The following is a 23,436-nucleotide window of genomic DNA, read 5'->3' on the forward strand; positions in this document are numbered from 1 at the left end:
ACTCATGAATTGTGCATGCGTGAGTCGAGCGTTCATTTTCGCATGTCTATCGGTTGGATCTTTTATACCTCATATCTCGCAAACAGTACTCGTGATAAAAAAAAATTTTTTCCGTTGCACGATTTACTACCCCGCACAGTGTGTCGTCTGGCAATTTGAAATTCATGGAATATATTAAACAAAAAGTTGTGGGAGATCCATAAGTCAAGAATAAATCATTCCGTTTTCGCATTTTTATATCAGCAATAAATCATCGCTACATACAATACATACAAATCGACTTGTCAGAATGCCGTCTACACTCTATGCATTACAAAAACTCGTAAAATCTTTGTAGTAATAAAAGATAAATTTTAAAAGATGATTTCCAATTATCTTATATGATGCTGTTCGTACACATTAAAAATACACAGTAAAAATTTTTTCTTTTTTATAGCACTATTTGGAAAATTATACATACATATAAACCGAAAAAATTTCTTTTATCAAATTTATTACGCATATACTATTTGTACATTATTAATTTTCGCGGATTTTCTTGTTATAAATTCTTTTGGTTTCGCCGAAGAATCAGTCGTTTTTGCGATTCGAAGAGACGGTATCTAAAAAAAAAGGCTGAATTATTTTTGTACTCACGCCACGCTTGTTCCGCCTCGTCGATGGTATCCATCGTCTCCGGCGTGGACATTGCGATTAACCCTCGCGATGACCCCGGAGTATTAATACGTTATTCAATTGAATTGATTAATGAGCACAAACAGAACCAATACACTCTCTACCAACATGTCTCTTTCGCCACAGTTTCAACGATTCTTCTTCAAAACAATTAATATCCAGTTTGTTTAACGCCTTCTTTTAACCTCGACGAGCTCAGCTCATTCGCCTACAACTATATATAATACCTATCTATGTATGTTATGTAAATAAAAGTTGGTAAAACTTGTAAATAGCGTTTCTCACGCACAATTTATTAATAATACGAGGTCAAAAGAAACAATGTGAGGACGGAAAAATTTTGCAGCTAAACGCATGTTAATTGCAGAGAGAAATTTGATTACGAAAATTTTACTGCGTTCTAAACAAAAATAAAATATCTTATAAATGTTTAATTATCATTATGTTTTCATTTGAAATTTTCATAAAAAATAAAAACGTAATACATTTATGCAATAATTTTTTATATCTTTTAATCAGAAAACAGAAGAAATTCTCTAATTAAGATTGTAAAGTTATATATTTTTTATAAATTTATAATGTAACACTGGAACAAAGTGTAAAAAAATTGAAATATTAATCATAAATCTTTACACACGTTTACTATTTTACACACAATTTCACAGCACTAGTGAACATCATCATTAATCAGCATTTTGAACGTCAATTAACGTTTTGCGATTAGCACGTGGAAGTATTACGTCATTGAATTAGCACGATTCTTTCGTCAACACGTAATGACAAGAGAAAAAAAAATTATAGTAAGCGCGAGACGGGACAGATACTTTAAACGTCATTTCTTACCGCTGATACTGTCGAAACTGAAACGTCGCGAACAGCAAGAATTCGAATATGCCAAGCGTGTCACGTGAACTCAGCATGTAGATATATCGGTCACTAACGTTTTTACGCAAATAAATGTAAAATTCTAAAAGTAAAATAAAAATTTATATTCACAGTATGATCTTATCTAAAAAAAGACATGTACGCCGTTCTTGACATTTATAAATATACATTTTTCACGTAGGTAAATGCATATGAAAAATTACAAAAATGCCAAAGGACTAACGCGTTTTCTTTTGGTTAAAAATTCTTTAATTAATTTTTGATCGATTTGAATACATAATAATATTTTTAATTAAAAAAAAGAATTATGAGATGCGAACACGGGTTTATATTAATAGTTCATTATAATAATTCAAAAGTTAGTATGACTTTTGAACTTGATAAATATAATACGATATCTAGTTGCGAAACGTGTGATATCTGCAGAAATGTAGTAAAAATTATGCAATCTCTATTGTAAAGCCTAAAAAAGAACGTGGAATTTGTACTCCTCTCTTCTTCCGCGGCAGTGCTTTTCCTACTGAAAGATGCGATAATCACTCAGCGAGATGAACGATAATCGACCGTAAGCTCTTTACCCTCGTGCTTACACGTCCTCTTTGTGTCTCGTACCTTGCAGAAAAATGCTTAATAATCGATAGAGTACTAATACGGAAGTGATTTTTTTTTATAGCAAGATATACATTAATGGAAATATCTGCTAGGGTAAATCTTTTTAATATAAAGTATGAGAACACTCGAGTGTGCGTTTATTTGCGGAGTTTCGCGATTAAAATAAAATTTTATCACGAAAAATTATTGTACGCAGACTTTATGTATTTTATGCACTTTATGCACTGACTTCATGCATACAATATGATGTTTACTTAATTGGTTTCGAATATAAACATTTTACGAGACATTACTGTTTTGGTGGGTGGTGACAGCTGCGTGCGCTGATAATAAATTATCCATGTCTGGTGTAATGTGGCTTACCGATCATTTTTCAAAAATAATTAATCAGACACAATTTATTTAAAAATATATATATAAAATTGGAAAATATATTCTTTGAAAGCTGAGAAAGACGAATTCACACATTATAAACACAAAAAGTTTAATTTGACGCGAATCAAATAAAAAAAAATGTAACACGATTGATTTACTTATATTATAATAATTATATATATAATAATTTGTCTAGGAACTAGCTATCCACACTGAAATCACTTTCGTAGTAAATGAAGAATAGCAGAACATCAACCCTGATAACTTCACGACCTTTCACTTATCACACGAAAAAAACATAAAACAGGGGTGAAATAAATCGTTTAATCGACGAGCAGAATTTATTTCCGCACATGTTGTCAAGTATTACAAAAGCTGATCAATCGCAATCAAATCGAATGAGATTTATCGAACTTTCTGACGGCGGGAATTTCCGCGACGCATCTCACGACTGACGGAAGCGCCGCCGCCGAGATGCTTCCGCCTCGGAAAAACCGACCGGAAATCATTTACATGAGATCCGTACGATCAATATGTATCCACTAGGTTTGAACGATTTTCTTTGTTCATCGAAAGGGACGCCGAGTTTGACTCCATCGTGACCGCTACTCGTGTAACACGTGTGTTTTCCGTACGGCCGCCCCAACGTTACTGTCAGACTACGGCTACAGCTGCTTTGGCCGCGATCAATACGGTCTAGATAGTCGAGATGATCTAGATGACGGCGGGCTACGCCGTGCCATTGACTGTGGATAGGACGTACATAGTGCGAGATTGGCCCCAGTGATAAGTGATTTGTCAGATTACCCGGCGGAAATCAATCGTCATTTAATCACAAGGTGGTATTAACGCCAGATTTTTAACGGATTTATTATGCCTCTGGATTTTAATTCTTTCCGAATGAATTTTATCGTATCTTTATTAATTTATTATTTTAAAAAAAACATTTGAATGAACAATTTTCTATTCTTTTTTTTTTCATTATGAATTATTGTTGAACGCTTTTAGATAATTTAGGAATTTTTAGTAAATTTTTGGAGACAATTGCATAATAATTAAGATTAATATGAGCATGAATATACACACGCATGTATGTATGTGTGTGTTATATTTTCAGGAAATTTTGTTTTTGTAAATATTTTTTTATGATAAAAATTTTACATAAATATAATAAAGATAATTTTTAACTTGAAATTATTTTTGGACGGATCAGCTTTTTATTTTAGGTTGGATATTGTCTTTTTTCTGTTTTCATTTAATTTTTTTTTCATGTACGATAATAAATTATACATATATAATATAATCTTCTTCTAATAAATTTTCTAAAGATGCGCGTTATATTCATAATTCAAGATTCAAGACTTGAAACATTAGATAACTTTATGGATGAATTATCTATTAGTTTCGATTTTGCCCGACTCTCTTTGCGATCCTAAATGACGATCGTATTCTGTATAACGGCGCACCCTCGCAATTCTTCGAAATAGTTCTATCCTATACCGAACTAGTCCATTAAAAATATCGCCGTTACATCATCTGTAGATACGATAATTAACGCGATATATTGGCAGGTGGGGCTCGACCCTTTGTTGCAAAATTGCATTGCATTTGGGGAGAATTGATGGGAGAAAAAAACGCGAAAGTAAGAAACGGAGAAGTTGAATAAATGAAATTTTGGAGTTATTTATCCATTAAAAATTCAGGGAAAAAGAATGTTATAATAGCGTTATATATTATTTTCTATTATAAGGTTATACATATTTTTTCGACTGAATTTCATTAGAGATTGAAACATTACTTGTAGTGAGAGAGAAGCGTCGATGCAAGTCTATCTGCTCTTTCTTATGATTACTCAGAAACTTTCGGAATAATAAATTACTTGGAAGACAATACGGTCTTAATTACAGCGAGCTACACACAAGCATTTTAATCGTATCTCTTTCTCGACGTGCTATCGGCTTTCACAAACTTTCAGGCTGTATAATGATTGCGTACATTATTACGAAAAATAAAAATAACAAAGAACAATAATAAAATGATAAAATATTAATTCTACTTAAAAGATATTCTTTTAATCTCCATTGTTTAAAGTTTCAAAAAAATTTAAACTGGTATATCGAGAACACATGTATAAAGTATAAAGAGATGTACAGATTTCTCTATAAATCTCATATTTTAAAAATCATTTATTAATACAATTGTCTATTAAATAATTATATTATCAATATAATTCTACTTTGATAAATTCGCGTATTTTTTATCCGCTGATAAATTCAAAATTACTAGTCATAAATTCAGTCAGTATATTTACTTTACTTTGTATTTTGTGCCTCTTAACAGATTACTTTTATTAATTGAAATAATTGATCGAGGATCGATTACCAGTGATATTTTTAGCTACAATCTGCAGGATTTGATACGTAGGCGTAAGAAGTTCAGTTTAAAATGAAATACATAATATTGACAACGGAGCGAAAAAAAAAAATTAATGATTGTTACGCATAAATTATATGGTTCCATCACTTACTTCCGCATTATGTTAAATTTTTATTTACGAGAGAATATTTTTCGATATCTAATCTAATCTAATGATTTTATGATGAATAATATTCTTCGGTCTTTATCAAGTTTCTGAATTTCTTTCATCATTTTTTATGTGCAAACTTAATTAGAAACTCGCAAAAATATATTACATTAATATTAGTTTTTTGATTTATAAAATTTAATATAATTGAATATGTGTTTCGTCTATTTTATCTTATTTGCTTATTAATGACAAATTTGAAATTAATTTTCTACAAAAATATTAGAATCATGATTGTGTGTTTAGCGGTACGACTTTCTGTCGAAAAATCGATTGGCATTTTGCTTGAATAGCGCAACTAATACGAAGCAATTCTGTCATACTGTGGTATGCAAAGGTATTCGCCATGCAGAAAATTGAACCAAAGGAGAAGACGAGGAATTTCGTCGAAATTCCAGAAGGCACCGTTAACTGCGCTTCTCGGCACAGAAGCCGCGCGCGCCGAGGATCGTTATTAATGAAAGAACAGGATGAGCTCTCGGCGCACCTTCGAGTAACGTCATCGTGCCACCTTGAATGGCTTATATAACAAGTGCCACCGTGCTGTAGACAATGTGCGCTACGTGACTCGTATGCGAGCATGTACATTGTCTCGCTTCGACGCCATTTTTTCATCGCTTCGCGTCCTTGTATATACGAGGATTTCATCTCAAATACGATATACTATATCTATGTTTCTATCTGAAGCAATTTGCCATTCGATTAAAAATTCACCAACATGGAAAGAGAGAAAATATATTTTATTCAATTCAATTTATGATTTATTGCGACTGCCTCATTTTTATTTTACATTCTATTAGGTACGTTCAAATGAAATATAGATTATGGAACAACGATTTCAATCCATGTTTCAAAGTTGAATGTGCCTAATAGAAAAAGTTTAAAAAAATTTTTTTTTAAATATTTTTCTTTTCTCTCTTACGTATGCTGCAGATCTTACTAGGATTAAAATGCTTAACTAGAAGTGCTGCGACAAAGAAAGCTCCGCTACTTTGTCGCGGTTTGCAATAAGCGATTCGTTACGATAGTGCTGTTATTGTGGAAAGCGCAGTCTTACCCATTTCTTGCCTCGCACTGTGTTCCGAATGCCCGTTTACGCGCATCGTCGACTTCGGACTTTCCTTTTCATACTTGTGAAGCGCCTTGATTGAAGATCCCGCGTCTGCAAAAGAAAAGCTATTGAAATATATATATATATATATATATATATATATATATATATATATATATACATATATAGATTGTATTGTGCATCGAATGCACTTGCACTGCGCGCATCATATCCCGTTGCATCGAAATGTCGCACGCGCTACTTCCGATCTCGCGTCTCCCTATTAATTGTTTCCGTAATTACCCCCGGAACGGAGCACGCCATTGTTCGAAGACAATGGTCTTAGCCAAGGATGCAGTGGGTGATTATCGATAGTTGAGATTATATATATCCAGCTTTTAAAAATGATTATTTTATAAAAACCTTTGCTATGCATTAAACAAAAAATCAATTCAAATAATTGAAAGCTAGCAATAATTTAATAATGATTACGTATATATGCATATAAAAAAATTGTTATAACACATATATAAGATCGAGAAGAGAATAAAATTCTGAACATGAAAAATTGATATTTAAAATAAATGTTATTCTCTTTTAATTTAAATAATATAATGAATGCACTCGCAATGTGTTTATAAAAGGTCTCATGTTGCAAAATTCCAATATTTTTTTCATTATATGTCGACTTTCGAAAATATCGCGCATATAAAAATTTTTACATACCTATGTCCCTCTTCTGTAAATCACATTCGTAACTCTCAATTCTTGGTACAGACTTTCTGCAAGAGGCTAACGTCGGCGTGTTCGGCCTTTACGTAAGCATCGATCGTAGCCGCAAGCAACAAAATCTCGTAACTTTTAAACGTACGCGCGCACGTTTTTCCGTGGCGCGTTTTTGCCCGCGAGCGTGAATTGCCGGCAATTTCGTTCCTCCAAGGAGGAGCATCAACGTAAAACGACCTTGGTCAATGAAAACGAATTGCGATATATGATGGTGTGCGTGCATAAAGAAACGCCAGAGAATGTAGGACGCGTTGCACCTTTCATGTTTATAGCCGCTCTAAGAGAAAACTCTTAGCGAACTCTTTTATCAATAATTGAATGCCGAATGTGAAGAGTGCAAGTAAGATTCACGAATTATGTTACGAATACAATCAAGTACACAGACATAAACTTAATTAGGCACGTATTGGATAAATAAAAATTAGAAAAGTATTTACAAAGCATGCTTGCACGATTTGAAATATTGCTTTAAAAATTGTCTGCAAGTGGCGTCAAAAAATAATTATTGTCAAACAATGTTAATTTCTATATTTTTTTTTCACGAATAAATAATTTGTTAATTAACTTAAATTCACAATCATTACATAGAGATTGCCACGTTCAGAGTCTTCCTGTGCGAATATCTGAATTGTTCTTTTTGACATTTCACAGAGTGGAAATAAATAAATGGAAATAAATTTTCTGGCATGCTTTCGCACATATCCTTTGTCATTTGTTCCGCTTTCGCGCAATTTCTCGATTGCTCGCTGAGAGACATCGTCTCATCTCGACGTCGTTGGCTCCATTTTTGCGTCTTACGTACGGCGCTCTGCTTTTACGCATTTGCAACTATCGATATCTACTTCACTCGAGCGAATGTGTGTCGGAAAGAGATCTGAAGTGCATTATCGCAATCTGGGACACGATGAATATATTACTCAGCGAATATGGCCAGGATACGTGGCAGACTCGATGGCTTACAATCTCACTTGATGCAGCCTGATGCCAACTATCAACTCTTGAATCAAAGAAGCTGCTACAAACTCTGTGAATCGTCGTGCAATAATAATCAGCATAAGAGACGTATACGTTTATTTTAGGAATTCTTTTCAATGTGCGATTTATTTACTTTTAAGATGATTGGTGTTTCTTCGTTTTAAGACAATTTGTTATAAAAAAATACCGATGTTTCTTAACTATCATATTATGGATTACAATAAAAATAACAAATAAATAATATAGGCAATGTAACGAGCAATACTGTAATTATTTAATGCTGATCTTTATTGATACATAATAACTTTGATTTGCGGTTTTTATGGATTAGAATATTGTAAAATGTATCTTCTGTTTTGTCATCGCCAAATTTTAATGTAGCACTTTTTTTATTTTTGCATTGAACCATTTCAAAAAATTTTTATTTCCATTTTTAGACAAATTGTTTTAACAGCTCTATAACATACGTACATGCTTTCATAATTATACATATTATTTTATCATATTACTTTAAATAAAACTGGAAGAGTTGAAAAAATATTCTGAATTTTTACATATGAAAAATTAAAATTTCCAAATTCTCTTTCTAGATTGATTGCTCCAATATAACAGTATTTTCTCGAGAAAGAAACCGAATGATCTATCGAAGATAACGCCAACAAGCCTATCTTCGGAAAAGGAAAGGCAAAGGACCGAGAGCGCGAAAGGAGCTCTCGAGGGAGCGACTCGAAACACAAAACCAGTAAGCATTGACCCGACCAGAACACTGCCTTATTGGTGCCATAAGACCGGACCCCACGCTGCTTATTTTACGCGATATCATTTGTGGCACACACAATGAATGTTGTTATCCGTCGTAAGCACGTCGTATATACGCGTCTTATATACATATTACACACGACATGGATAATTGGTTCACCGCTTCTCGTCTGTAGGTAGCCCCCGTGCTGTTGAGAGCTAATGTTAAAACTCTCTCGAGCCAGTCAAGTGACATTACATAAATATAGTCGCGCCTACGGTCTTATTATATACGTTAAGATATCGTTTTACGATATCTTTCTTGTCCCTCTGTGTTAAGGTAAACGCCGTTAACTTAACCCCATCGAATCGCAAATAATTGCACGATGATTGCATTAGGTTGGCAAAATACCGTTGTGTTGCAATTGTATCTACCGTTTAATACATCGCAAAAATTAGCATAAAAAGTAAGAGTCTACATGTGAGTTACGATCGAGGCATATGAACACGTCTATATAATATATGATTGGGAAGTAAAGCGGTATTTAACTTTTATAGCATTTTGGTAATCTACATATTTAGCTGTTATGTCTGTTAGCATATTTCTAATAAATTTAAAATTGAAATCAAATAGATCTTTCTCTCTCTATCTCTCTCTCTCTCTCTCTCTCTTTCTTTCTCTTTCTTTTTGAAAATTATTTGTTAATTAATTATATTTAAATAATATTGTAAAAGAAAGTGATAAAGGGACTATCAAATGACAGTAAATTGCGCAACAATGTATTTTATGTGTATTTTATAAAATTAAATAAGTTAGATTAAAGAGAGAAAGAGTTATTAATTCGATCCATGTTTAAAAGCGTTAAATAGATAACACGTACGAGGACAATTCAATAAATAAGATAACAAGACATGTTACATGCGGTTACTAATACAGTTGCTAATATTATCTTATTTATTGAATTACTCTAGCATTGTACGTATTTAAATTTTTATTCTACAGATTGCACAATGAAAAGAGCGAACTAAACTTTTTATTGTGGGAAAATTTTTGCAGCTGTATCCGTTTAACTGACTATACACAGTATACTTGCGGCAGAATACCTAATAAGGACATGCACTCATACGAAGTTGTGGAAATCAAGCGGCAAATCAAGAATGCCTTTCGTAGGTGAGGGCGATTGCGCGTTTTGCGCGCTATAACAATGCGAAACGAATTTGCATACACGCGAATTAATGTCATGAGATGACGAACCGGCGACGTCCGGATGGCGGTAGAGCTTAGTTGGCTCGAATAGGACTTGTTAAACACAGCTGGTAGTTAACAGACAGCCAGCCGACAAAAGTGGACCGACGTTAAATCTATGGCGACGGGAATGCTCGAGGTTTCACAATATTTAACCATTTTATGTCTGTCTTTACACGCGTATAAAGTAAAATGTTATAAGTCTAGTTGAGCAGTATCTTTTTTGTAATTTAGCGCTATTATCTTTCTCTCTCTCTCTCTCTCCTCTTTTGCGTTAATTATAAAGTTTTGCTATATATTATTTTGTCATAATATGTAGAATATTCTTAATAGAGATATTTGCATAAGATGATTTGCATTTCTATTCCTACATAATTAATTAATAATTGATAATTATAATCACGAAAAATAGAATATCATATGATAGCAGTTTCGTATAAATTTCTTGCGTAATTATGACATGATTTCACATGCGTGAGTGGCACAATATATCACATGGACGCATTACATCTAATGAAACAACTAGTTAATTAATCTAGAACATCTTATATTAAGCAAAATGACTTTGTTAAATTGAATATTCTCAATTATCCTCTTCGAGAGCAACAGCGTATAATTTTCAAGAAAAAAAAATATTATTAAGTAAAATAAACATCACATATATATTTTTGAAATATTTGTCAATTTCTGGACAATCTTGGCAATCTTGATAAATAAAATAGAAAAATAATTTTATTTTTTAAGCTTTCTACTTACATGTATATGATTTTATTTTTTTCAAATGTTTGATAAAAATTTAAGGATGTAAAATTACAGAGATAACAAAATACCAAATGTTATTAACATTCTAAATTGAAATGGAATAATAAATTAATAAAATAAAATAATAAATTAAAAACTTGTTGAATTTTTACTTAAAAAAAGAATTAAAAATAAGTTAGTGTGTACGTTAGAAAATGTATTTCAATTTTGTAACAAGCACGCGGGAAAAATGAGAAAATATGATAAACTTAATTTGAATGTAACAATATTTTACGCGTGCAACGTCTCACAATCAGAGTTGCAAAGACGTTCAACTACAAGGTAAACTGCTTTACTTTCTCACGACGCTGCAAGATACCGCAATTCCGTGTTCCTCATCTTGTGTTCGCGTTAATTAATTGCGTGCAATGCACTTTCTCGTCGTACATACCTTTCTTGCAGTTTCCAAACCATTCGTTAGTATATTTTAATTTTATTAATGTATTTTATTAATTTTTTATTATTTATTAATTATTTATTAATAATTAAGTAATTTATTAAAATATATAAATATACAATATAAGAATATTAATATATTTGCATAAATATTTTTTACTTGATTTAGCAACTTAATTTACTTTTTTTCTTCTTGCACAGGAATTTTTTATTTTGTAAATAAATAAATTTGTGGCTAGTGAATTGATATTAATAATAAAGAATAAAGTAGGTATACTTATCTGAATTAATTGGATGAAGGTATTATATACGACGATAAAAAAAATTATAAGTTTGTTTTTTGTCTTTATCAAACTATACATACGATGTTATGTAATTTCATCGCTAAGCATCAAGATAATCTCTTCGGCATATTCATTGAAGTCTCTCCTTTCAGGCAGCGATATGTAGGTGGATGGTTATGTAAATTTCGGCAGCTCATCCACAAAGCGCTAATAGCTGTGCGCGTAGTCAGAGCTAAATAAAACGACTATGCGCATAGAATCCGCGTCTTTTCAGTTTCTAATCACGCATTTCCTCTCTACGCACGCTGCATCGAGAAATGTAATGACGATCTTAAATCTAAACCTCTGGCAACGCGCATTATCGTATAGAATACATATTACCTTTGCTTATTAAAATATATTATAGTTATGTAAATTATATATTTTAATTATATTTTAATATTAAATTATATTTTGTTTATATGTAGTTTATGTGTATTCTTTTTAAATTAGCTATGATAATTACTTTCTCCTTTCATATAATTTGTTATTATAATTATCTTCTATGAACAATGCATCTTAGAAAACGTTACATTAAAAGAAAAAGTCATATTGAAAGAAAAACTCAGGCAAGAAGAAAATATTTAAATTTTTTCATATTTTTGAAGCTATCACATATTTTCATTTCATTCTTCATTGTAAAATCATACAAATATTATTTTATTATTTCATTTATATTTCTTAATACATTCCTGACAGATAATAATAAAACTTCTTAGCTTTAAAATGTAAAAAATAAAAAAAATGTAAAAGAAGTAAAATCAAAATGTAAAAGTTTCGATTAAAACGGATTCATAATTATTAAAATTTAGAAGTTAACTTGTTGAAATTAGAAAATAAATGAAATATAGTAAAATTGTAGCAATTTAATATTAATCGATAAATATAAATATATATTATCACTGCGGCTAATCACAAAGAAATAACATTAAACTATTCGCATCTCGTGTTTAGAGTTTAGAGATGTTTCCAGTTAACAAGACGTGGGCGAGTATTATGCAAATTTCGGCACAGCATCCTTCGCATCAATGACACGATCGTGAGCGCATGTGAATAGCGTCAAGATAAATAAATAGGAACAGGCACGGACTATGGATAAATCGAAGGTATTCCGACTCAAATTGGTGGATTATTTATTGTTACTGTGAGAAAGCAAAAGCGAAAAATAAGCAAAATAAAATATATAATAATAATCGATTGATTTTTAAAATAAAGAATCTCTATACATGGTTGTAAATGTCATTAAATTACTCAATTTCTTCAATTGTTAACTTTGTTATTAAAAATTTATTAAAAATTCTGTTTACTTATTTAAATATCATTAATTATATAAATATTTCTTTTTATATTCACGGATGATCGCGCAGCAATTCAAAAGTGAACGATTGCAAGACCTGTCGTGACTTATAAAGATGAAATTGATCGATAACGTTATCAACCACGAGATCCCGTTGTGGAAACTCTCCCGTTCCTGTTAGACGTTTAAATCTTGTTCCGGATAACAAGTTGCAGCATGATATTACGTACAAAATCTCCCGCTGCATTCTTTATGCAATGCAAATTCATATTCGCGCGGCAGGCTTGGTTCTTTCTTATCTGCTGAATGATGCGGCAAATGTTATTAGTTGGCAAAGATAAGCATTTCTAGATAATTATTGGAGATTAAATTCATATTAAACATTGTTACGATTGAAATGTAATTTCATGAAATGGATTGGAACGGTCTCGAAATCGCGTCACACCTTGTCACATTACGTCTACGCATTTTCTGAAACGATAAGATAGCGAGCAATTCCATATATTCTTCGCGTATCAATAACTCTAACATATATAATCGCAATTATTTAATTTAGGTGAATTTATTATACTTTAATGCCAAAGTACAATGTCTATTCTAAGACTCCGTTTACAATGGATAGGTAAAAATAAGTCTCTCTCAAATTTTATAAATTGAGAACTAACTGATGCATCTACTTTCATTTATTTTAGTACTATGTGACTTGTTTGTATAAATAGCTCAGTTAAAGTTGACTGAACGAACAGAAAACCTGTTTAACCGTATATAACTTTAATTAATGTTTATGAAAATAACCATATATCATATTTTAATCGTCTAGAAATACGTAGGCTTACGCTCGGTTATTATATATTCCCCAAGGCATCAATTCTGGATTTTAATCCAGTTTACCTTTAAGCCTATCCACATATTCTGTTGTATACATATTAATACATTGCGTTAAGTAATATATACCAATCAGTGAATATAATCTCTGTTATTCCGTGCTTGAAATTATGGCTATTTAATGCTTGCTTGCAAACTATAAATGTATTTTATCTTTCACTACAGAATTAATTTGCAATCGCAGTCCTCTTTCTGATTCTGCGTGTTATGAAATTCTTAACGGTTTTAATCAATATTTTTAATAAAATTGTATAATACATATTTAAAGTTATTATTATAAAATAAAATATTTATAAATATATATATATATAAATTAAATAAATAAATTAAAGTTAAAATGCGTATGTTTTTGGTAGGAAATTCAATGAAGTGTTTGTTTAATTTATTCATGGATCGCGCGAATTAATATCGAGAAAGTCGTGACAGTCGAAGGAAAGGTTTACGTGTCAATCCCGCACATGCAAATGCATACTTTACATTGCGTTGCAGTTGATTGACCTCCATATTCACTGTGCACACCAATGGCACTGTAAGTATTTGCATCTATCAAACTCGTACAAGTTATGCATGGTATTTATAGCTCTGATATATAATTTTTTGCATGTTATATTATTATTTTTATATGTTATATCATTGCTACAAATTTATACGTAGCTATATCCCGTTTCTGTAAAATTAAAAATTATAATAATAAAATAAAAACAATACAAAATTAAATTTTTGGAACCTACTTATGTGATTTTTTATTATATAATACAATTTATATTAATACAATTTATATATTCCAAAATTAATAAAATAAAATTACTTTTATATTTCTTAAAATGAGAATTTTTTTTACTATTATTCATCATGTTGTTAATTGAATCATTTATTATAATTTATATTTATTAAAATATTCTATATACATATCAATAATTCTATTATATTAATTAATTCTATAATAATATGAAAAGCGTATGTTGGAATAGTGACAATTCGTACGCACAATTTCTAAAAATATTCTGTTTCTGTTCGAGACTGGAGTCGGTTTAAAGGTGAGTGATGTTGTGTATCGGACAAGAATTTCATTGCAAAAGAAAATAAAAGTGCTCATTTGTAGTCAGGGTCGTTAAATTATATCCATGTTAGGCTATATTTAGGAATGCGAATGAAGGTCGAGAATATGTTGCCAAAAGTCTCTTCTCTTCTCTCTCAGCATTGTATCATGATCATCTTCTCATCGTATTAAATTGACTGACATTAATATAAAAAATATATTACATAATTATTAATTATAAATTTTATGAAACTGAATAATTGTATTAATTTTAAAAAACAATTTGTATAAATTGTTAAATTACCAAAAAATATAAATATATAGTGGATTCTCTTTTGTATTGTTTTATATATAATTTAAATAGTTTAAATATAAAATAGACAAAATAATCCGTTATTTTGTCTATTTTTTTTTTTTTTTGCAAAATGTCTGCATAAAAACTACTGAAAATTTTTTCATTCTACGTGAAAAAAAAAATCAATGCTTTTTCAAATATTTTTTCAGTGCAAATTCCGACTAATTGATAGTGCAAATTCTTTTTTAACATTTTGATTTTTCTTTCAAGGTCGCCAGTCTAAAAACAGTGATAATTAAATGCTGCGAACTTTTGACAGAACCTACGATTGGCGACCTTGACACTTATCGCAAGTAGATAATGAGCTTCGACACGAAAATGTACACCTTTTTGTTTGAAATTCCCCCTACGAACGATAAGGAAGCATGATATCACGTCGCGATTTCCTCGTAACTTCCGTCGAGTTAATCGCGATCCCGTGGGAATCTCTGCACCCTATCTCCTGCGAAACAAATTTGTAGGCGACTGTTAAAGTCGACTGTGCATAACACAAATAAAGAAGAAATAAAATTCTTATCTCGATTATCGTCGAGGCTTTTGATTGCACGTTTACGGTCATTATACAATTTGTCATTTTGTTTTATATTGTTATATACTTTTATATATTGTTATTTTTATATACTTTTATATACTTTTGTTATATACTGTTTTTTATCTTCTTATATATATTGTGCAATAAAATTTAATGGAATGTTTGTATAAAAGCAGGATGCACACAGCGTACGATTTAATATGTGACATTAGACAAATTGGTAAAACTATAAAATCTTGTTTTCTAAATCTATTAATGCATCTATTTAATATCGCGCAAATTTTAATAAATTTTGCAAATCCGTAATTTAAATTTATGTCTGATATTACGATAAATAAATACTATTTTTACATCATTAATTTACACACTCTCTCTCTCTCTCTCTCTCTTTTTATTTTATCAATATACATAATTTTTGAACACAATTAATTGCATTTTATCAATAATATGTATACATTTTTCTCGCTCTTTTAATGTTTCCTAAAATTTTTATATACAAAAAAAAACATAAGCAATTTATTACATTTGTTTTCCATCTCTGAACATAACTGTCGTTGTCTAAGGCTAGAAAGCCAGAAGATTACACATCTCGCTGCAGTCTTAAAACGCAAGAACAAATTTATTCAAATCGCCATCTCATTTTCTTGTGTATAATCGAGATACACCGGCATAAGATAGTATTCGTAGAGTAGCTAAAGTACACCAAGACAAGTTGCGAGATATTTTTCAAGTAGATGCTGCATTTTTACATACTTCGCTATTGTGTTCCCAGCTTTAACATAACTGTAGCAAATTTGACATCTGGTTGATTTCTCGCATCCGTCAGCTGAATCGAATTTGTAAATATAGCTAATCATCATTTATTATATTCGATCTATTGCAGTATTAACGATATTAGCTAGTTGAAATTTACCTGTCATACTGTTCATCAATAATAGAGAGAGTATTTAACTATTTAACAAGTAATTTTTATCTACTTAATACAGACAGTATTATCAGATAGTATTATCTACTTAATACAGCTTGAGTATCTCGAATAGTAGACAATAAAGTAAGGGAGTCTCAGAAGTGATCTAAAGAAAGCAAAAAACAAATAGGAAAATCGAAAACTTGAATAGATATTGTAATTTGATGAGAAAATTTCTTTTGACATGATTTAAGAGTTTCCTAGACAAACTTTAAAATAATTTAAAGTTTCTATGTATAACGCACTATTATTAACATTGGCGTTTTCTCAAAACGTGTGGTAAGTGCCAATTGATTAAAATAGAGTAAAGGATAAATATTTTGTCATGATAAAATCGTCTAACTAACTGTACCGTAATTGTTTTATTTCGCTACCAGATCTTTATTAGTTTTCTCTCGATCTCTCGAAGAATATCATAAACATATTAATGTTGCCTGTCGCGTCATTCGCATGTTCGAATACCTAGCTTGCACGAATGACACGATACAAAAATGTTGAAAATATGTTTTCCTATTTTCATTCGTACGCTAGCTATAATTAGCCGTTTCGCACGTCGCGTTATCACGCGCGGGAGCGCGGATAATCGACAGCGATTGCGTCGCGTCGCAATGACGAGATACCTATTTTCGTCGTCGATAACAAAAATCGAGCTTCTTTCGAGTTATGGCAATGACGTGACAATGACGTGCAATTTTTCCGCTGCCGCACCGTTATGTTCCGCTTTTTCGTCGCCTCATGAGAGTCTCGCTCTCCGCACGTCACGATTTAAACAATGGCGAGAGAAATTACGCCGACGAATATATATTGTGAACCCGGTGAACCCGGCGTTGGCTCATTGTCAGAACAGACCGCATAATTGGATTTCGAGATCTTTGGCCTTTTTCGTCCTGCGTCAAATATGCGAGTGAGAGCTAGGATAATCTGAACGGAAACGCGTGCGGTTTCTTCGCAGAAACGTCCGTGTGAAACCCCTCTTTCACCTAACTTTACAAAATTGAAGAAGCTATAGAAAAAGAGATAAAACATGTGTTGTTGCTCAAGACATTCTGACTGTGTTGCGGCTTGTGCTGAAACGTCACATTTTTTCGCGTGTACTAGACACAAGAGGAAAAAAACAAAAATATATTTGTTTATATCGCACAAAACTAACATAAATTCTTACAAGGACACTTGCAGATTTTATTATATAAAACACGCTTGTAGCATTTGCATAGTATGCATTTTATTTTACCGTTTACCTCGCCGTCCCCTAAGAGAAATAAGATAATTTTGCTACTAGAGTTTTCGAAAATAAATTAATTTCTTTTATTATATAATTTTTCTTTTAAAAGTCCGTTTCTTAATGAGCGATGTACTTAAAATGATAATCTTGATTATCTTGTTACGAATAATTTATAGAAAAATCTTAACTTAAGAAAGTTTACTTTATGTTTAAACTTTATAAAAAAGGATTTACCGTTATTTTTTTTTCTATCGGAATATTAGCGGAATAATTATTAAAGGGAGGCTATACTGTTTCCCGTAAAGCGTTTCACAACGCTCGCATGAACAGCTGAGTTTTCTCCTCGGCCTTATCGAATTATCGCGTCAACAGTTTGTAACAACTTTAAAATTTTCCATCTCATGCAAAGTTTTGCTAAACGATTTCGTGTGAAGAAGAATGCGGTAAATGCGCAATATTTTAATACATGTTCGTGATGTAGAAATAAAATATTCGCGCAGAAATATAATATTTGTACTTGCAGATTCGATCTAATGATTTATGCATATATATTCAAAGTAATTTTGTGCGATTAAATAAAATCTTGACGTAACCTCTTTTATCATGTAATTATGAATGAATAAATTAAATGAAACAATCAATATAGCTTTCTATATTTAATTTTATAGTATTTAAATACTTATTTTATAATACTCTAAATACTGTATTTTTTATACTTTATATATTTTTAATAGAGAAAGAGAGAGAGGGAGAAATGTTTATTTCTTTTTTTTTTTTGAAAAATTGATTTACAGACAAACAGATATCTATATCATCGATATAATATTTATTGTACATGTATGGAATGTACACACATATTTTGATATATCGTGATGGAAATTTAATTGTATTTTTGATTAATGCAAATAAAAAGCTTGTGAAAGGTTAAAACACTTTTTTATCAAGCGACACGATCAACTTTCTACGATTAAGAGCATTGCCGATGCATTACCTGTGATTATCTATGTATCTGTATTGCTATAGTATCTTGAGAAAAAAATTCATTAATCATGAAGGAAATACTGCATCTTTAAATAAAAATGACTAAATATGCTCAGATTTTCTGATTCTTAGTAAGTTATGATGTAAGTTATGACGAAATAAATTATTGATTATATACAAAATATATCGAAAGTCTAAAAAACTTCAATTATAGATTTTTTCATTAATTTGAAGGAAATTGTTCTCTGAGTTTAGAGTTAAGATTTTTTTCTTATTTAAAAAATTTAATTCACGATTAATTAGCACAAAATATTTAATAATAAAGATTATTGCAAACAACAAAATAATTTCCAATCAAAAATTTCTACTCAAAGAAATTCAACACTAAATTAAGTAATTTAGTATTAGAAAAATATCTTTTTTTTTCATAAATTATTCATATACATAACAATTAATTAATTTAAATTATTTTGTTAAATAATAATTAGAATTAATTATCAAAATATTCAATAATAAAGATTAAATCACATTTAATCATGCGTCTTAATTATGCTTTTGTTACAGAGAGAGAGAGCCATTAAAAAATTTATCGTTAAAAGAGAGAAAGTACATTTCTTCATATCATGTCATCTATATATACAAATATCAACTTCTATAAATTAAAACACTTTTAAATTCAAATTGATTGTAAAGTAAAATCAACTTAAAAAATCAATTGCTTTGAATCTCGCTTCTACAGGCGATCTCTTTTTACTAATCTCGTTTCTAATGCTCCAGAATAAATAGATCGTTACATGCGAGCGATCTGGTTCACGCGCGTGACTATCGATTTCGCCTGTCTCTTGCGAAAATTCTCGCATACATGAAGGCAAATTCCGAGTTTCGCACATGGTTGACACACGTACCTGTTTAGGATCGCGAAAATCCGCACGAGAAGGAAGATTCTTGCTCGAGGAATGGGGCAACCGAGTCCTTTTGGCCAGCTGCAATTCGCACGAAGATATTTCCGCAAGTTATTTGCATACAATCCGGCTCCGGAATCCGCGGAAAGCGCGACCGACCGGTTAGCTTCCCCGCCTTCCTTCCTTCCTTCCCTTCTCTTCGTCTTCGTCCGATGAGGAGCGTCGTGTTTCTTCAGATCGAAGGCGAAGGGCCTCGCTCCGAGGGCCCCTTTTTTTCCGGTTCCTTCTTCCGGTACCGGATGTATCGGAATTCCTCGATGAGGAATATTGGAATTCGAAGATTGGCGAAAATCGTCAAACTAGACGCGCACGCGCGAATACTTGGAGAATACTTTGAGAAACGGAAAGTCGTCGTCGCTTCGTCGGCAACGACGGGCGAAAGGTGCCGCACGGTCGAGAACCCAGCAAGTACTGCTGAGGCCAACAGGTGAGCCATGCCAGCGGTTTACGGCCAGTGGTGTATCACGCTGGTATCCTGCCGAGGGCAAGGTGCGATGCCGCAGCGCGATGTCAGGAGCGTAATCTGCCGCTTTAAACTTCACCTGACACGTCGTGTCGGTTTGCTGTTTTCAATCGAATTGACAAGAATGAGAGGGGACAATGTATAAAAGTTGCATTTCTCTACCTGAGAAGCAGAAACATATGCATGTTTGAAAGTTCATTGAGAGTCTGTGATCTGAGATTAGTCTGTGTCTTACGTATGAAATAATATTTATGAATAATACAAAAATATTTCAGAAACAATAATAAAGAAAGAAAGAGAGAAAAGGAGAGAGGGAGAGAGAGAGAGAGAGAGAGAGAGTTTAAAAATAAATAAAACAGATTTTTGGCCATTTATTATTAAAATTATAAGGAAAAGTTGTTTGGGCTTTTTAAATCGTAATATTTATATTTATACAATATAAAAAATTAACAAACTCGTAAGATAAAGAAATAAAAAAGAAAGGCAAATAATCAATAAAGATAATAGATGAGTCAATCGATATATTTAATAATTATAAATATTATAAAATATTTGAATCTTTGTTGAATCGATCTTGAATTAAATTGTAGAGCTTTATGGAAGAGAACCGGTTCTCTCCGAATCCGGAAGAAACATATGTCGAACAAATGTTCCCGGATAATTCACTGACGCTCCGCCGCTTCTCATAAATATCGACGTGATCGCGGTTTCCGACACGAAGTTTCTGCATCCGCATTTCTTTATGATATGCGTAGTTTACATTCATTTGTCCGGCAAATGTACAACAATTTTCGCGAAACATATCGAGAGTTCTTATATTTTATTATCTCTGTTTTATAGTATTTATTTTACATTTTAATTGTGTAAATAGTTTATTGATTTTTTGTTATTATTACAATTTATCAAGTCATATAGTGCATTGAAATAAGAGATTAAATTATTAGTTACTATATTTTAATTTACAATAGAGAGTAATTAATATCACCTTACTGTCTCTACACATATAAGTACTTATCTGAAAATTATAATTTTTACGTATTCACATGAGAATAGATTCTCTGATGACGTTAAAGGCAGTGAAAAATGTGAGTTATTACGTTTATTATTATGCGAATTCTATAGTTAATCTGATGCACCTTCTATGCCTCTTTCTTTCGTTATGTTCATTTATAGCCGGGTTATAATCTACTATTAATGTTCCATGAATGGAATTCCACGGATAAAATTTTTCACTTAAATATTAAAAAAGCACATATGCTTTAAACACAAAACCATTATCTTCTTTGGTCAACTTGACTTTTAAAATAAAGATATAATCAGATTTAATTATTTAATAATTTTTATAATAAAGAACAATAATTTTTTTATAAATAGAATTTGTTCATGATGTCTTCACGAAAGTTATTTTTAAATATTTTTTTTGCATAGACATTATTTAACGCATAAATTATAAAATTTGGACAAAAATAGCAGGCTTATTTATTGTTAGCAAAAAATCTCGCCTAAAATTTTTAATTGATTATTTATTAGTACAAATTTTAAGCAATGCAGTATCCGAAAACATCATTTACATTATTTTGCTTCAATATGTATATAAAAATATATATTCAAAGACACTAAATAAAAATTTTGACCTAGGAAGGCAAAGAGGAAGATTTGATATAAATCAATGAATATTACAATGAACAAGTATTTCTTATATCGAATGTGTAGTTTTTAACACTGCCTAACTTCCTTTAATGGCTTTCTTTCTCGTACAAAGTAAAAGTGCTCGAAAGACGTCCGGCTGCTTTTGCACAATCTTCTATTCAAATCACCCAGCCGATTTCGCATTCCGAAAGTGCTTCACGAAGCCATCACCTTATTATCTTGTGAGTTGATCCTCCCGATCCGCCTACGCCTTCCGTATAATTTTCACAAGTAGTTTCTATTTCTTACGGTGATTACAGCATCAAAGTGACATAATCAAAGTGTAAAGATTGTCACATTTTTTTACGCGTGGGAACGGTTCATTCTTCTATGATCGGATATGGCGCCGTCTGCATTTTTTAATATGTATATAATATACATTATGTACATAAACGTTTTTGCGCAATTTTTCAAATTTTAAGATGTATCAAAAAAGGCACAAAAATATAATCTTTATTAATTTTAGTTAATAAGACACCAAAGAGAGCTTATGTTATCAATTTTAAAAACAACATATCTAAACGATATTGACTAATACGATAAAATTCGATTTCTGAATATATATATATATATATATATATATATATATATGATTTTTAAATTCTTATCATGTTAGTGTATCCATATCGGAGCCGACTTAACTTGTATCTCTTTGCGTCATAATCTCGTTGACGCAATTTATGTCATTATGAATTCTATTGATATTACAAAGATAATCTATTACAAGTTAAATTACGGTTATCTCTTTAGCGCAAAAATGCTTTACAATGTTTTAAAAAGTGTTTTAAGATAAAGTAATTGTATAAAGATAATTTATTGTTAGTATATTAGATTCTAATATAAATATATAATAATATTCACAAATAAATAAAGTGAGACAGGCAAATGAGGCCAATACGATATTTATTAATAATAGACAACTTGGGGAAAATTTAAGTCTCCGCAATGTTATGTATGTCTGTTTATATTTTGGTCGTAACGTTTGTGTTTTGAAAATTCACACATCATTAGTATCATCAACATTGACAAGTACGACTCACTCGACACGTTCCTGACATTATTTTTATTATGTCAAAGTACGTACGTTCATTTCTTTTATGTAAATCTCTTTTACACTCCAATTATATTTATTATTTTTGTATGCAGTTATTGAAGATGATCCAATATTCAGACCAAAACGTCTAATTAATAAATACAATTACACATACAAGGAATAACATATTTTTGACATTCCTCACCCAGCATTTTGTTTCTCATTTGCTCTGATCTTATTTATTTATGAATAATTGTTTATTGTAAAAATTAATAAAGTTATGTCTTATTTTATTTGACGTTAATATATATTATATTTAAAAATAGACAAAAAATTAAATTAATAAATTCTTCCAAAATATTGTTATGAAAATTGATACCATATGGAGACGAGTTATGTGTATGAATTCTTTAACTTTAAATATTATTATTTAAAAATTTATGCTACTTTTAAATTATTATTTTTATTATTATATGTATACTTTTAAATTATTACTAATTATAGATTATTGTGTTTTAAAAATATAAATCTATTTAATAATTTAAATTAAATTAATATGCAAAG

The 23,436-nt window shown here is 30.8% G+C and overlaps 1 protein-coding gene across 5 annotated transcripts in view; it reads right to left on the reverse strand.

The window, feature by feature from the left end:
• Positions 1-20,117, reverse strand: part of LOC126849487 (echinoderm microtubule-associated protein-like 2) — a 36,167-nt gene extending 16,050 nt beyond the window's left edge. For 3 of the 5 annotated variants that reach the window (XM_050591380.1, XM_050591379.1, XM_050591375.1), the window contains exons 1-2: positions 3,074-3,191; positions 637-889 (exon numbers count right to left, since the gene is read on the reverse strand). In XM_050591380.1, the coding sequence (XP_050447337.1) occupies positions 637-688 (52 nt within the window). In that variant the 5' untranslated portion in view covers positions 689-889; positions 3,074-3,191. Of the gene's footprint in view, positions 1-636; positions 890-3,073; positions 3,192-6,188; positions 6,294-19,630 lie in introns of those variants that run through there. The other 2 variants (XM_050591376.1, XM_050591378.1) reach the window with 2 other exon arrangements.
• Positions 20,118-23,436: the final 3,319 nt, after the last annotated feature.

Source organism: Cataglyphis hispanica, chromosome 5 (assembly GCF_021464435.1).
Source record: "Cataglyphis hispanica isolate Lineage 1 chromosome 5, ULB_Chis1_1.0, whole genome shotgun sequence".
Taxonomy (NCBI): Eukaryota; Metazoa; Arthropoda; class Insecta; order Hymenoptera; family Formicidae; genus Cataglyphis; species Cataglyphis hispanica.